The 17,326-nt window shown below is 43.3% G+C and overlaps 1 protein-coding gene and 1 pseudogene across 4 annotated transcripts in view; one reads left to right on the forward strand and one right to left on the reverse strand.

Annotated features, from left to right (window-relative positions):
* TSPOAP1 (TSPO associated protein 1) overlaps window positions 1–4,960 on the forward strand; it is a 28,752-nt gene extending 23,792 nt beyond the window's left edge. For all 4 annotated transcript variants that reach the window (XM_037808505.1, XM_037808506.1, XM_037808508.1 and 1 more), the window contains 5 exons: window positions 282–353; window positions 984–1,087; window positions 1,169–1,240; window positions 1,422–1,532; window positions 3,788–4,960. In XM_037808505.1, coding sequence (XP_037664433.1) covers window positions 282–353; window positions 984–1,087; window positions 1,169–1,240; window positions 1,422–1,532; window positions 3,788–3,967 — 539 coding nt within the window. In that variant the 3' untranslated portion in view covers window positions 3,968–4,960. The remainder of the gene's footprint in view (window positions 1–281; window positions 354–983; window positions 1,088–1,168; window positions 1,241–1,421; window positions 1,533–3,787) is intronic.
* Window positions 4,961–6,607: 1,647 nt separating this feature from the next.
* LOC119514128 lies at window positions 6,608–7,726 on the reverse strand (annotated as a pseudogene).
* Window positions 7,727–17,326: the final 9,600 nt, after the last annotated feature.

Genomic DNA, 17,326 nt, shown 5'->3' on the forward strand with positions numbered 1-17,326 from the left:
ACTAGGGGTTCGCGGAGACTAAGGCAAGTGTGGCCACGCCGCTGGGGTCGCCACGTGGAGTGGAAGCCTCCTGCAGAGGGTTTGGGTCTGTTTAGATTACTAGGAGGCTCCATGTGTTTTGGAGTTTGGGTTAGGGCTGTAAGTGGGGGAGGGAGATGAATGCCCTTAGAAAATTGAGCGTAGGCATCCTGGCACAGTTCTGATGTCCCAGAGTCCCTGTCCTGAGCCCCACCTCCCCTGCCTCAGTTTCTCTCTTACATCTACTTGCCTTCCTGGATCAGGGAATGGGCCCTCCATGTACTCCACAACCCGCACGACTGGGCCTCCCCCCAAGCCCCGGCGCTCCAAGAAAGGTGAGTGATGCTCTGCCCCCCTCGGCGCTTGTGAGGACACGTGTGCCGGGTGGGGACGGGGGGTGCACACGGTGTCTGCGGAGCACATGCAGGCTTTGGCACAGTGAGAGGGACCCGGGGCAGACCTGCATACACACACCCCCGCTCCAGGGGGGCTTTGTTCTGGTGAGGATGGGGGTTGCTTTGCCAGAACTTCTGCTCCAAAGAACACCGGACTGTGAATTCTGGGCCACCTGGAGCAGGTCACTTCCCCTCTCTGGGCTTTAGTTCACTAGTCACACTGAAGGCCTGGCTGATGATCTCCCTCCGCATCCATCCCTGTGCCCTTTGTGGGAGGGCGAGCCTTCCCCCCGCCCTGCGTCACCCCCAGGGATGGGGAGGGAAGCAGCGGAGGGGCTCCCAGGCACACTCTCCCCACAGCAGAGTCAGAAGGCCCTGCCCTGGTGAAGGCCACCGCTGGGCAGGGGAGACTGGGGAGAGGGGAGGGTTGGGACACACCCTCTGGCCTGTTCCAGGGGCTACAGCGAGTGGGGAGCTGGTGAATAGGGGTCAGCAGACCTCCAGGGAAAAGAATCCTGTTGGGGATGGGGGTCTAGAGAGACTCCTGAGGCTTCTCTCCCTCCCCCACAGGCCCCCCCAAGCCAGTCTCCTCAGCGGGCCTGAAGGCAACCCACTCCATGGTGGCTGTTTTTGACTACAACCCCCGGGAGAACTCCCCCAACGTGGACGTGGAGGTGAGGCCCCTCAGACAGAGCCCTCTGGAAGTGGGGTGCTGGGCCTCCCCAGGCTGACGCCGGCCTCTGGTCTCTCTGCAGGCGGAGCTGCCCTTCCGGGCAGGGGACATCATCACTGTGTTTGGGGGCATGGACGATGACGGTTTCTACTATGTGAGAACACTGGGGGCGGGGGTGGGGGATGCGGCAGACCCCACCTCACCAGCCCTGTCTGAGAGCGCCCTCCCTGAGCCAGGGAGGGGATGGGCAAGGGCTCCTGCCTAAGGGGCGGCTCGGAGGACAGAGGGCAGCCGCCTCTCTCCTGGTGTGGCTCTCACCAGCATTTCCTCCCCAGGGGGAACTGAATGGACAAAGGGGTCTGGTTCCATCCAACTTCCTGGAGGGCCTTGGGCCTGAAGCAGGCAGCCCGGACTGGGAGCCTGGGACACCCCTGGCCGAGAGTCAGGTCAGTGAGGTGCTGGGCCCCCAGCTCAGCAGTTTGGTCCCTACCCTGGACAGTGTTGTGGAAGGGGAGCAGCTGGGGACGTAGGACAGGCCTTGCACTGCCTCCAGGGAGAAGCTGCTGAGTCACCAACAGAGGGTAGCCCAGCCAGGGCAGCTCCCTCCCGGTAGCTGGGAGTTGGGGTATGGGCCCCCCTCTGCAGAGGGGTGATGGCTGCGACACTGCTCCTCAGGCCATCTGACCAGCTGCCCACACCCTGGGGCCAAAGCAGGTTAGGGGCCCTGTGGGAAAGGACTCCCTGGGTCCCACACCTCTAGCCAATCCTAGCCCCAGTTTCAGGGCCCTCCCACCCTGCGTGTCTTTGTGTCCCCCAGGTGCCTCTCCCCTCTATGCTTCAGTGTTTGAAAGCCAGTTGTCCAGCAAGGCCCAGCTTCCTGGGCTCCCATTTGTCGAGTGGGCCTCTCCTTGGGGTGAGGGAGGACAGCGGGCAGGGAGAGGGTGAGGCCAGGCCTCACTGGGAAACTCTGGGCTTCCTTCTGTAATGGTTCCAAATGCAAAAGCTCTGCCAGGCAGGACAAGACCCTGTGGCCTGGGTGTCCTGGGTGACGGGCTGGAGAGCATGTGGGTCTGTCAGTAACCCATCTCCTCTGTTTGTTCCCTGTTCTTCAGAGAAAGAGAAGGAGGAGAGTCCAGTGCTAGAAGGATAGATAAATGTAGAGAGTGCAACATGTAAGTGGGGGGCTGGCCCTCCCAAGTCCCATGTGTCATCCCACTCCCCACTTCACTTTAATGAGACGGAGCTCCTTTGTCTCAAATACAGGAGCTGACCTGGCTTTCCCACCTCCTTCCAGGGAATGGGGGAGATCTTGCCGAGAGCCACATTTGGGTGTGCTCGTCCTTCCCGCTCTGCTCCCCTGGCCTTGCCTTTACCCTGGGCAGTCCCAGCTCTCACAGGGAGAAATAAGTCATCTCAGTATATGATGTCCCAACTTAGCAGACTCCTCCTGCTCTGTACACATGTGGCTTATAGAATATCACGTGGCACCCATTCTCTGACTCATTGCTGGTATTATATTGTATGACTGTGGTATTAAACTGCGATGATTACTGGTGGCAGTTAGATGGGTGACACAGTACTGTTACCTCTAACACTCTCCCCACCCTTGTCTTTTGCATCATGACCTGTTAGGGTGACCAGATGCATGATTTTACCTCTACCTCTCAGTTTCCTCTGCTTCTGGGGATCAAAGAGGGGGCCTGAATAATTGGAATCCGGAGATAAACCCGGACCATTCTTTTCTGGGCTCAGATCCCTTCCTTTGTTTTTTCCAACAACCCCTCCCTCCTGGGAATGCTGTGGAAGGACCCCTGAGAGGGAGTGGGCAGGGCCTGGGGGGTCCCAGCCTGGCCCCTCAGCCCTGGCTGGTTGGCCGGAGGTGCTTTGACCTCCAGGTCTGGGCAGGCCTGTGTGTGGGCAAGTCCTGCCACATCGCCCCCAGGCTCTGCCCCCATTTGCCCTGCCTCTGGCCTGGGCCTGGTGGTGGGCTCTCGCCGGGAGGCTGCCAGGCTCTGGGGCAGGAAACCGGAGTTTGAAGAAGGCAGTGGGGAGAGGACGGGCCAGAGCCTGACTGGGCCGTGAGAATGTGGGTGGGGGGAGGCTTCCTGTCGCCCAGGCCCCTGCCCTTAGGCCACCAACCAGCACTCTCTGGGAGGGCCCAAGGCCCAGGGAGCAGCTGTGGGCTGCAGAAGGATCCAGGAGATTCAGCAGGAGATTCTGCAGGGAAGAGCCAGGGCAGGGGCAGCCTCCAGGGCACTGCTGGGTGGGGGGCATGCTCTGTAGCCCTGTCTGTGAGGTGCTGAGGGGACTGTCTTCCCTGGAGGTCCTTGTCCTTGTCTCTCTTCGCTGGGAGGGGGCTGACATTTGGGAAGTGGGAGGCACCCACTCCAGGGTCAGGTTCTGAGAACTCTTGAGCTCTGCCAGCCCAGCGCCCTGCAGTGAGACCCCGAGAAGGAAGGGCTTGCTTGCTCAGGGTCACAGGGCAACAGAGACAGAACAGTGATGCTGCGTCTGCTCAGACTCCTGGGTTAGTGCTCCCTCAGCATCAAAGGCTCCTTCCCCCATTTTCACCTCTCATGCTTTGTGTGTCCTGGGCAGTGGTGGGGTCCTGGGGCTCTGGGGCTCTACCATGGTGGGAGGCTGCAGGCTCACGAGGCTCGGAGAAAGGCCCTGACCTTGTCCCTTTTCTCTCATATTCCAGGACTGGGCCAGCTCAACACAAGGGGCCCCTGTGTCCCAAGGCAGACCCTATGTCCCCAGCCCTGGCAGCCCCTCCGGGACTGAGCTGGGGGACCCACAGGGTACAAGCGAGAAGGTGCGTTGTCTCCTCTCCAAGGGGAAGCAGCTCCTCAGGAAACTGAGCTCTGGGAAGAAGGAGTGAAGCTGTGGCCCATCCTGCAGGCAGAAGCAGCCCCCCGAGGCCCCCTGAGGACCCCAGATCTTTGTCCTGACCGGGCAGGGAGGGCCCCAGACTTGGATGGGAATCAAAGAGACTTGGTGAAGATCAAAGTTAGATGGTCCTTAAGGATGAATCCTCTAGATGGGCACCTTCCACTCACAGGAGGGGAAACCTGGGCCAAGGTCTCCCAGCACCTGAGTCACGCAGCCAGGATTGGACCCAGAACTCTGGACTCCTAGTCCAGTGCTTTTCCCACCATCCTAGGCTAGACCCTTCCCCAGACCTCCCCAGATCCCCGGGACCTTGAGGGGAGAGACGGGCCATAACTTGGATGGTGCTGGCTGCCCCTTCACGTCTGTCTTCCCTCCCAGAAGGAAAGTTTTGCACTGGATTCTCCTGAGCCCCACCTTCCCACCGCGGCAGGAGGGGCGGAGCTGTGTATATATGTACATACTCAGTGCCTCGTTCCAGCTTCCTCCATCTTGCTTCTACCGCGCAGGGCCAGGAAGGAGAACGGCCATGCCAAAGCGGGCCTGATCCCGCCCCCATCGGGCGCCACCCGGCCCTGCCAGCCCGGCCTCTGGGCCCCTGTGTGTCCCACCCCAAGGGCCCAGCAGGGCCCTGCGGGCGGAAAGCAGGAGTTGGGTTTGCCTTATTTTGCTCATTGGATTCAGTTTCTCTTTTGCATTGTTTTTCTCTGGCCCCTGTACGAGTCCGGGGCTGGGGGAAAGGACAGATGTATGCAGCTATTTTCATACATTCCCTGTGGAGAGTGGTTCTCCGCCCTCACCCTAACCACCCCGCCCCGCCCCGGGGCTGGGGGCGTGTCCCTGCATGTTTCCCTTGCTGTGGTGGGAGATGGTTCGACTGAACCCCCACCTGCACTTTGGTCTCAAGTCTTTCCAGGGAGTGTGGAATGGTGGGGGGTTTTGTTTAAAAAGACATTTTATTATAATAAAATCTATTTTCACAAAATCTATGCTGGACTCTACCTGGGGCAAAGGACTCCTTGGAGAGGGGGTCAAGCTGGGCTTTGGATTTTACTCGGGGACCCAGAAGTTACATCCAGAGGGCAACTGGGGCAAAACCTAATTACCCCCAAGAGGACAAAGCAGCTCTTGAGTTCCTTTCCCTAAGAAGAAGGTTTAGCAGCTTCCCGAGCTCCTGGACACAGGGCTGGGTGTTTGGAGGTGGGGCAAGGTCGTGGAGAGAGAAAGAGAGCTGGGAAAGGGGAAAGAAAAAGCAAGAAGAGAGAAGGTACCAGTTTCAAGATGGAGGATTGAACACATACTGCAACCTTTCTTCCTCTATATCAAATCCACAGAAATAATAGCTGTAAGAAATAGAAGAACAAACAAGCCAACATGCACCTCACATAATTCCACGTGAAAACAAGAAGAGAGACTCTCCATAGGCTAGAAATAGCAGGACCCTGGAAGAGACAGAAAACAGACGGGAGCTCATACTCAAACCTCAGAGCAGGGTACACGTAGGAGCGTTCTGCTGCTTTTTTTTTTTTTTTCAAAGAGAAGTTGCAGGAAAATCATGCATAAAATAGAGTCCCCAAATACCACCCTATTATTAAGACCTTGAATTAGTGTGGTACAGTTGTTAAAATTATACTGTTAACTATGGTCTGTCATTTACAATAGGGCTCACTGAGTTATACTGTCCTATGCTGTTGTTTTTAAAATTCTTATTCTGGTAACATATATACAACCTAAAAATTCCCCTTTTAACCACATTCAAATATGTAATTTAATGCTGTTAATTAGGATCACAATCCTAGTGCTCTAATCAGCACCATCCATTTCCAATACTTTTCCATCACCCCAAATAGAAGCTTTGTGCAATATCAGCACTAACTCCCTATTCTCTACTCCCATCCCCTGGTAACCTATGTTCAAGATTCTGACTCTATGAATTTGCTTATTCTAATTATTTCATATCAGTGAGATCATATATTTGTCCTTTTTTGTCTGGCTTATTTCAGTCAATGTCCTCCAGGTTCATCCGTGTTGTCACATGCATCAGTACTTCATTCCTTTTTACAGCTGAATAATACTCCATCAAATGTATATGCCACATTTTGTTTATCCATTCATCAGCGGGTAGACACTTGGATTGCTTCCATCTTTTGGCAATTGTGAATAATGCCACTATAAACATCAATGTGCAAGTATCTGTTTGTGTCCCTGCTTTCAATTCTTCTGAGTATACACCAAGTAGTGGGATTGCTGGGTCATATGGAAATTCTATATTTAGCTTTCAGAGGAACTGCCAAATTATCTTCCTTGGCAGCTCTGCCATTTTACATTACCACCAGCAACGAACGAGTGTTCCTATTTCTCCACATCCTCTCCAACACTTGCAATTGTCTGTTTTTTTAAAATAGTAGCCATTCTAGTGGGTACAAAATGATATCTCATTGTGGTTTTGATTTGCATTTCCCTAATAGTTAGTGATCTTAAGCATCTTTTCATGTGCTTTTTAGCCATTTGTATATCCTCTTTGGGAAAAAAAAAGTCTATCCAAGTCTTTTGCCCATTTTTTTTTTTTTTAGCAGGCTGGTAAATTCATTGTCTTCATCTGAAAAACCTTCATAAAAAATTGCAGTTTGGTTTAGCTGTCAGCAACCTGCACCTGAGCTCTGAGGAAACTAGCCTTCTTCTGAGCTACTGATCTTTCTTTTGGGCAAGAGATGTTTTGGGATGGTTCCCCCTCTTCTTTTTTTTTTAATTCATTTTTATTGAGGTATATTCACATACAATGCAGTCATACAAAGCATACATTCAATTGTTCACAGTACCATTATATAGTTGTGCGTTCATCACCAAAATTAATTTTTGAACATTTTCATTACCACACACACAAAAATAATAAGAATAAAAATTAAAGTGAAAAAGAACAATTAAAGTAAAAAAGAACACTGGATGTTTTTGTTTTGTTTTGTTTTTTCCCACCTCTTCTTTTTAACTTCTTTCTTAGGCTTTTTTGCATAGACTGGATTCTCTTGTATAGCAGCATGGGCTTTCTTTGTACATCTCCTCCGTGTCTGGAGTTATGTTGCTCTTTATGTACTGAGAGAATTGTTTCTTGTAAGCATCTTCATCTTCCTCCATTAGGTAACGCATATAATCTGCAACGTTCTGACCCATGATGTGCTTCCGATGTACTTCTGCATTGAATTCCTTGCTTTCTGAATCATAACCAGGGAATTGTTTCGTACTGCACTCCATCCACAGCTCCCTTCAGAGTCCCCAAAACTATATTTCCAGTGGTAGTTCTGGCAAGCCCTGCATCCAAGTAGCAGGTGAAGGCACCAGGTTGCCCATCAATACTTTCCACATTGTGTTCATCCTCTACTTGCCCTTCATAGATCTTGTCCATGTCAACCCTGTTGGGAAGCCTGCGGGCCAGCAGCAGGCCAGTACAATATGCGGCAGCATAATTTGTCAGACCAACCTTCACACCATACTTTGGGAGTTTGCGAGCATAAGCTGTGCAGACTATCATATCCCCTTTTATATGGACATAAGCAATTTGACAAATGATATCCCTGTTAGTTGCACGAACTATCATCCTATGTTTGTGAGTGTTGTACTTATTTTTATCCTGGATTACCAAATATTTCAGAACATAGTAATCGGTTTTACCCTCTCGTCTTCTTCTAAATTTCACTTGGTATCTCTTGAAATAGGCTTTATTCTCGACAACTTTAAAAAACCCCATCCTGCGGAACAGAGACCAGCATCTGCAGCTCTCCACAGACCTCTTTTGCCCATTTTTAAATTGGGTTGTTTGTCTTTTTATTGTTGAGTTGTAGGATTTCTTTATATATTCCTGATATTAATTCCTTAGCAGGTATGTGGTTTCCAAATATTTTCTCCCATTGAATAGGTTGTTTTTTCACTTTAGTGACAACGTCCTTTGATATACAAAAGATTTCAATTTTGAGGAGGTCCCATTTATCTGTTTATTTTTTCATTGTTTGTGCTTTGAGTGTAAAGTCTAAGAAACCACCACTGGGCTTTTCTTTGTTGGGAGGCTTTTGATTACTGATTCAATCTCTTTACTAGTTATTGGTCTTTTGAGATCTGTGGTGGTTTGGAACTGTATGTACCCTAGAAAATCATGTTCTTAAGGCTGATCCATTCCTGTGGGTGTGAACCCATTGTAAGCAGGATCCCTTGAGGTGGCTGCTTCAGATAAGGTGTGACCCACCTCATTCAGAATGGGTCTTAATCCTCTTACTGTAGTCCTTCATAAATGGAATGAATACACAGAGAAAGCAAGTCATGGAAGCAAAAAAGCTGAAATCAATGAAACCTGGAAGAGAAGGCAGAGATATCACCATGTGCATTGCCATGTGACGGAGGAACCCAGGATCACCAGCAGCCAGTCTTCAAGAAGAAAGCATCACCTTGATGATGCCTTGATTTGGACATTTTCTCAGCCTCAAAGTGTAAGCTAATAAATCTTCATTGTTTAAGCCAACCCATTTTACGGTATCTGCTTTCAGTGGCCTAGGAAACCAAAACAAGATCTTCTTTTTTTTTTTCTTGAGTCAATGTAACTAGTTTGTTTGTATGTCTCTAGGAATTGTGTGTTTCTGGATAATCTAGGTTATCTAATTTGTTGGTGTACAGTTGTTCATAGTATACTCTTATAATCCTTTTTATTTCTGTGGGGTTAGTAGTAATGTTCCCCCTTTCATTTCTGATTGCAGTTATTTGTGTCCTGTCTTTTTCCTTGCCAGTCTAGCTAAAGGTTTGTCAATTTCACTGATCTTTTCAAAAAGCCAATTTTTGGTTTTCTTGATTCTATTTTTTTTATTCTCTATTTCATTTATCTCCGCTCTAATCTTTGTTAGTTCCTGTTTCATTATCTCCATTCTAATCTTCATTATTTCCTTCCTTCTCCTTGCTTTGGGTTTAGTTTACTTTTTTTTTTCCCCTAGTTCTTCCAGTTTTGAGGTTAGGTCTTGGATTTGAAGTCTTTCTTATTTTTTAATGTAAGCACATAGAGCTATGAATTTCCCTTAGCACTGCCTTTGCTGCATCTCATAAGTTTTGGTATGCTGTGTTTTCATTTTCATTTGCATCAAGATATTCCCTAATGTCCCTAGTGATTTCTTCTTAGACCCATTGGTTGTTTAAGAGTATGTTGTTTCATTTCCACATATTTGTGAATTTTACAGTTCTCCCTCTGTTTTTGATTTCTGGCTTCATTCATTGTAGTCAGAGAAGATACATTTTATGATTTCAATATTTTTGAATTTATTGAGACTAGTTTTGTGACCTAACATATGGTCTATCTTGGAGAATGATCCATATGCACTAGAGAACAATGTGTATTCTGCTGCTATTGGGTGAACTGGTCTATATATGTCTGTTAGGTCTGTCTGCTTTAGAGTATCATTGAAGTCTTCTTTTTTCCTTATTGATCTTCTATCTAGAAGTGGTGTATTGAAATCTGCTATTGGTGTAGAACTATCTATTTCTTCCTTCAAATCTGTCAATATTTGCTTCATATATTTTGGGTCTCTGCTGTTAGGTGCATATATATTCATAATTGTTACGTATTCTTTTTGAATTGACCCTTTTATCAGTGTATATAATGACTTCTTTGACCCTTGTAACAGTTTTTGACTTAAAGTTTATTTTATCTGATATTAGTATAGCTACCTCAGTATATATTTTTTCCATCCTTTCACTTTCAACCTACTTATGTCTTTGAATTTTTGTTGAGTTTCTTGTAAACAGTGTATAGTTGGGTCATGCTTTTTTATCCATTCTGCCCATCTCTACCTTTTGACTGGTGAGTTCAATCCATTTACATTTAAAGTAACTACTGCTAATGCAACAGTATCTTCTGCCATTTTGATATTTTGTCTTTGTAACTCTTAAACCTTTTCTGACCCCCAATTCTTTCATTAATGCCTACCTCCATATTTATTTGTTTTTTTTTTTTTTGTATTGTATCCTTTTGAGTCCCTTCTCATTTCTTTCTGAATGTATTTTCTTTGTGGTTACCATGGGGTTAAAATTTAACATCCTAAATCTGTAACAATCATATTTGGTATGATACCAACTTATCTTCAATAGCACACACTTACACTATTCCTATACCCTTCCCTCCCCCTCCTTTTTTTTTGTACCTGTTACAAATTATATTTTTGTACAGTGTATGTCCAAAACTACCAATTTATCTTTACTTTTTATTTATTTGCACTTTAGCACTTGTAAGAAGTAAGATGTGGAGCTACATAACAAAAAATACAATACAACAGTACTGGCATTTATAATTATCCATATAGTTACTTGTACTGGAGGTCTTTATTTCTTTATGCTGCTTTGACGCACTGTCTAGTGTGCTTTCCTTTCAGTCTGAAAAACTCCTTTAGCATTAATTGTAGGGCAGATCTTGAACTCCCTCAATTTTGTTTATCTGGGAATATCTTAATCTCTCCCACATTTTTGAAAGAAAGTCTTGACAGATATAAAATTATTGGTTGGCAGTTGTCTTCTTTCAACACTTTAAGTATTTTGTACCACTGCCTTCTTGCCGCCATGATTTCTTATGAGAAATCGGAACTTAATCTTATTGGGATTCCCTTGTACATAACTCGTTGCTATTCTCTTGTAGCTTTAAGAACCTTCTCCTCGTCCTTGGCATTGGACAATTTGATTGCTATGTGTCTGGGCATGGTTCTCTTAGAGTTTATCCTATTTGGGGTTTGTTGGGCTTCTTGAATGGGCATATTCATGTATTCCATTAAATTTAGGATGTTTTCTGCCATTATTTCTTCAATATTCCTTTGGTTCCTTTCTCTCTTTCCTTTCCTTTTGAGACTCTCATAATGCATAGTATGCTTGATGGTGTCCCACAGGTCTCCTAGGCTCTGTTCACTCTTTTTTGCTCTCTTTTTCCTTCTGTCACTTGGCCTGAATTATTTCAGTTCTCTTGTCATTGAGATCACTGATTCTTTCTTCTTCTACCTCCCATTTACTGTTGAAACCATCTAGGGAATACTTCATTTCAGTTATTGTGTTCTTCAACTCTAGCATTTCTCTGGAGAGATTTCCATATTGTTCATTCATTATTTTCCTCATGTCCTTTAGTCCTGTCTCTGTGTTTTCCTTTGTGAGCACATTGAGGATCATTATTTTTAAGTCTCTGTCTGGTAAGTCCAAAGTCTGTAATCTTCATTGATGGTTTCTGGATTTTTATATTGCTCCTTTGTATGTTCCATCATTACCTGTTTCTTTGTTTCTTGTAATCTTTTGTTGCACCCTGTATATTTTAATCTTTTAAAGTGTTAATTCTGGGGTTTACATGGTCAACTGTCTGATCCTTAAGTTTATGTCCAGCTAGCAATATGGCAGAGGTTTTCTTGGATGGCAGGAGCTAATCAAAACAAACAAACCAAGGCAAAAGTCACATTTTACCCTCTTTGCAAATTCGCTCTGTTTTGGCTGTTGGTCTCCTTCAGAGCTTAGTCCTTGTTCTAGTTTGCTAATGCTGCCAGGATGCAAAACACCAGAAATGGATTGGCTCTTAAAAGGGGGTTTATTTGGTTACACAGTTACAGTCTTAAGGCCATAAAGTGTCCAAGGCAATGCATCAACAATCGGGTACCTTCACTGGAGGATGGCCGATGGTGGCCGGAAAACCTCTGTTAGCTGGGAAGGCACGTGGCTGGCATCTGCTCCAGAGTTCTGGTTTCAAAATGGCTTTCTCCCAGGACGTTCCTCTCTATGCTTCAGCTTCTCCCCAAAATGTCACTCTCAGTTGCTCTTGGGACATTTGTCCTCTCTTAGCTTCTCTGGAGCAAAAGTCTGCTTTCAATGGCCATCTTCAAACTGTCTCTCACCTGCAACTCCTCTCTCAGCACCTGTGCAATTCCTCAAAGTGTCCCTCTTGGCTGTACAAACCTTGCTCCTCTGTCTGAGCTTATATAGTGCTCCAGTAAACTAATCAAGGCCCATGCTGAATGGGCGGGGCAACACCTCCATGGAAACTATCCAATCAGAGTTCTCACCTGCAGTTGGGTGGGGCACATTTCCATGGAAACACTCAAAGAATTACAATCTAATTAACACTGATACGTCTGCCCACACAAGATTACATCAAAGATAATGGTGTTTTGGGGGACATAATGCATTGAAACCAGCACAAGTCCTCCTATCAAGAAGATCAGCCTGAGGCAAATATGAAGTGCGGGGTCCTCTGACTTATCTAAGCCTGAGTGGAGTCTGCTGCTTTTCCCAGCTTTGTGCTTGCTAGAGGCCTTAGGAATCCCCAGTTTACAGTTTACAGGAATTCAAGTGAACGCCCCCTCTACTCCCTTTGAAATATATCTCCTCCCCTTCCTCGGTGCTTGTTTCAGTCGGCTAAAGTTGCCAAAATGCAATATACCAGAAATGGACTGGCTTTTAACAAAGAGGATTTATTAGCTTATAAATTACAATTCTAAAGCTGTGAAATGTCCAAATTAAGGCATCAACAGGAAGATACCTTCTCTGAAGAAAGGCTGCTGGCATCTAGGACACTTCTGTCACCTGGGAAGGCACATGGCTGGTATCTGCTGGTCCTTCTCTCCCAGGTTTCACTGCTTCTGGCTCCAGTGGCTCTCTCTCTTTCTCAGCTCCTCTGGGGGCTTGTTCTCTGTCTTCTGGGCTTTTTCTGTCTTTTATCCTCTCATAAAGGACTCCAGTAACAGGATTAAGGCCACCTTGAATGGGTAAGTCATATCTCAATTGAAATAACCTAACCAAAAGTCCACAACCACAAAAGGTCTGCACCCAGAGGAGTGGATTAAACGAACATGACCTTTTCTGGGGTACATAAGTGCTTCAAACCACCACAGTGCTCTCTTGAGTGACTTAAATCATGTAGTCCTTTGCTGAAGTCCATGTGCACTTGAAAATAATGGCCACTTCAACTTAATTTTTTTCACACTGTCCCAGCTATCTGAAAGCTGCTTCTCTGCCTTCAGGACAAACTCTGGGAGGGGGAGCCCAAGACAGTTCCCAGGCTCAGTCTCTCAGACTTCCACCAGATAGATTGGCACTTATATACATGCACCCAGTATGCACACAGGGGCCACCCTAATATAACCCTGTCAATGAAACTGGACATGGACAGGGCAAGAAAATAATAGGACAAGAAAATAATAAATCCTACCTCATTTATGAACACAGAAGTAAATATTCTAGATATAACATTAGCAAATTAAATATATATCATGATTACTTGAGTTTAATCTCAATGAAATAGGTGTTTCATCCTTAGAAAATCTATTTGTAGAAAAACTTCCAAAGATGCGAAAAAAGCTTTTGAAACATCCATCTGTGGTTATAAAATTATTTACATTAATATTAAATTTATGTTAGAACAGTCTACCTAATAATAGCAGAAGAAACATTATTTTCAAGTGCACATGGAACAGTCATCAAAATAAAGACTATTCTGGGTCTTAAAACAAACCTCAACAAATGCTTAGAAGAAAGATTATATTAATAATTATATTATTAGATCTCAAATTAACGATCTAATAATTTCACTCTCATTTCTGTGTGAGGTTTGGCAGATGGACCCTGCAGACATGTTAATTCTGGTTTGCCTAAAATAGGGATGAAGATCTCTATTTCAGGAACTGGAAGTTTCCTTTGAGCAGATAACTTAGCTATACTATACTGGATGCATGGAGATAGTGGAGAAATATCTTCCAAGTGCTGCAGGGAAAGTAATTTGAAACTTGTATTCTATACTTAGCCAACTTATCAGTCACAGCACCCAACCATCCCACAGGCGAAACACACTCCAAAATGCCGCATATGTCGATTCTATCATTTCAATCTTTGCCAGTGTTTGACTTCATGTTAGGAAACCAATGTAAATGTAATTCAAAACCACAGAGAAAGTAAAGTGGCCCATATTTTGCTCCTTTGGGGGGTTGGGGTGAAGGAAGAGATTATTAGTTCTTTCATGATTAAATTATTATATTCTTATTGTAAAACTTTCAAAGAGGGGGCACTGGATATAAAATAAAATTCTCCTCCTCCTCGGACCTTTCAGCTCCATTTCCCAGAGATAACCACTGTTAATCGGCTTTTGTGTCTGCTCCAGCATTTTCTGTGCATATAAAATGTGTGGCCTATGTGTTTTGCATAAATTGGGGATCCAGCTTTTTTCTTTTGGCAGCATTACTTTCCATATTGCTCCATATAGATCTACCTCATTAGTTTTAAAAGTTGGATAAAATACCATTATGCGAGCTACCACTATGTGGCAAGCCTTTTTTTGATGGATATTTAGTTTGTTTCCAGTCTTTTGGTAGCTGCAAATGAGGTTGCAATGAACACACTTGTGCCTGTATCTTTACCTTTCCTAAGAATGCATCCAAGGGATAAATTCCTAACTGGAAGAAGAATTGCTGAGTCAGAGAAAATGTACCTTTTAGATTTTGACTGACATTGCCAAATTGCCATTCTGTGGTGTGGGGCTAATTTATACTTTTTTTTTCACATCCTGGGTTTTATCAGTCCTTTTTATTTGAACTAATTCAGTTGGTAAAAGATGCCATTGAATTATTTTTTAAAAATTATTCCTGGAGTATCTTGAACTGTTCACAGGAATTCTGCTAAACACAATGGGCATGCTGTTGATGTACTAAAAGGACAAGGAATATTACATCTTGAAAAAAAAAAAAACCACAGATTTCATATTTGACCTTTCTTTGTTGCTTTGATTTAGGGGTTTTTAAAAAATGTTTTATTGCAGTATCTGATATAAAGCACAAAACTTCCATTTTAACCACATTCCTGTGTGCAATTCAGTAGTATTAAAGTATTAATTGTATTCACAATATTGTGCTACCATCCCCATCAATTACCCCTCCTTTTTCATCACCTCAAAAAGAAACTACTCACCCGTTAAGCTATAACTCCCTCTTCTCATCCCTCCCCTGCTGCCCCTGGTTACCTGTAAACCACCACCTGTCTCTATGAAGTTTGGATATTCCAGGTGTTTCATATAAGTGAGATCATACAATATTTGTCTTTTTGTGTATGGCTTATTTCACACAACAGCCTGTCATCAAGGATCATCCTTGTTGCAATCTACTGAATTCTTTTAATTTGAGTTTAATGCTTCTTACTTTTAGTGTCTTTTGTAGAACTTTAGTTCATGGAAGCTTACCATTTTCTCCCCAATAACCTTAAGTATAAAGGGGTTTAACTAAATAACCATTAGGCATCCAAATAATCATGAATTTAACTTATTTAACGTTTACAATACCTCCCAAAACTAATTTGGGAACCATTGTTTGAAACTAACAAAAACTTAAATATTCAGTCTCTTAAAACATTACATCTTCTTCATTAAATAGATAGTGCACCCATTCCAGAATAGTAGGTTAAAAATGTTAAATGTTTTTCAAATCTACCTTCTAAAGAGAACTATCAGAAAAGAAGCATACTGAAAATTTTTGTCTTGAAAAATAGTTACTTTGGATGCTCTTAGGGAAAAGAAAATTCTGATGAGATTTCACAAGTTCTGTAGAGAAACTTAATGACATATATACATACACACACACATATATATATACACACACATATATATAAAAGAAAGTACTTAGGAACAAACCTAACAAGAAATGTGCAAGCCCTTTATGGATAAAGCAATAACATTTCAATGAAGGATATAAAAGGAGACTTAAATAAATGGAATGATAAACCTTCTTACTCAAGAACATAAACTCCATGATAGCAAGTAATTTATTAATTGCTATGTCCTCAGTACCCAGAACAGTGCTGGTTTATAGTAGGTTCTCAGTAAATGTATGTTGAATAAATGAATGTACATGAATGCAAAGACTTAATATCATAAAGATGTCAATTGCCACCAGATGTATGTATAAATTAAATGTGTATAAATTGTATAAATGCAGTATCAATAAAAATTTCAACAGGCTTTCTCATAGAACTAGACAGACATTCTAAAATTCACAAGAAAAATATATTAGAATGTAGAAAATTCTTTTAAAAAAGAAGAATGAGGAAGGAGTATTTATTTTACTAGAAATCAAAGTAATAAAAATAAAAATCTATGGTATTGGACTATTATTCAGCCAAAAAAGTAACAAAGTACTGGTACATGCAACAACATGGATAAACCTTGAAAACATCACATTGAGTGAAATAAGTCACACACATAATAACAAATATTGTGTGATTTCACTGATATGAAATAATTAGAATAAGCAAATTCATGGAGTCAGAAACTAGAACATAGGTTACCAGGGGCTGGGGTGGGGGTAGGGAGTGGACAGTTAATGCTGAAATTTCATCGAGTTTCTATTCGGGTTGATTGTAATGTTCCAGTAATGGATGATGGACAAGGTAGCACAACATTGTGAATGTAATTAACACTGAATTATAATTTGAATGCAGTTAAAAGGGGGAATTTTAGGTTGTGTACATGTTACCAGACTAAAAATTTTTAAAATAAATATAGGACTGTACAACACAAGCAGTGAACCCTGTTGTAAATGATGAACTATAGTTAATAGTACAATTACAAAAATGTTCTTTCATGAATTGTAACAAATGTACCACATTAATACTAAATGTATTAACAAGGCATTAATAATAGGGTGGTATATTGGAACTCTGTATTTTATGCAGGATTTTTCTGTAAACATACAACTTCTCTAATAAAAAAAGTGGAAAAAAGCTATGGTAATTGCAATGGCGAAGTATTGACATAGAATTGATAAATAGACTAGCAGAGCAGCAGAAGACATAACCTAGAAATGCACATTTCTGGTAAGTTATAAAAGTAGTATCTCAATACAGTAGAGGAATGACAGATTATTTAGTTAAAAGCATTGGGACAATTGGTTATCCATTTGGAAAAACAAAGTTAGGTCCCTACCTCACACTATTCACAAAAATAGAGTCCAGATGGATTAGAGACCAAGGGGATATATGTAAGAGAATATGCATCAATATCTTGAAGAAGAGAAGGTCCTTTTAAACAAGTCCAAAAAGCAAAAATTATAAAGGTAATCATTGATATATTTGACCATCTCAAAATTAAGACACCATACAAAACATAAATGAAAAGTGACAGACCAGAAAAAAATTTGCAACATACATAATAGCTGAAGGATTAGGTTTATCCAGAATATATAAATAACTGTTAAAAATCAATAAAAGACTGACAATCCAATGGAAAAACAGACAAAAGCCAAAGAAGGAAATTTATAGAAGAGATGATACAAATAAAAAGATTCTCAACCTCACTATTAATCAGAGAAATACAAATTAAACC

The sequence above is a fragment of the Choloepus didactylus genome, chromosome 18, assembly GCF_015220235.1.
Source record: "Choloepus didactylus isolate mChoDid1 chromosome 18, mChoDid1.pri, whole genome shotgun sequence".
Lineage (NCBI taxonomy): Eukaryota > Metazoa > Chordata > Mammalia > Pilosa > Megalonychidae > Choloepus > Choloepus didactylus.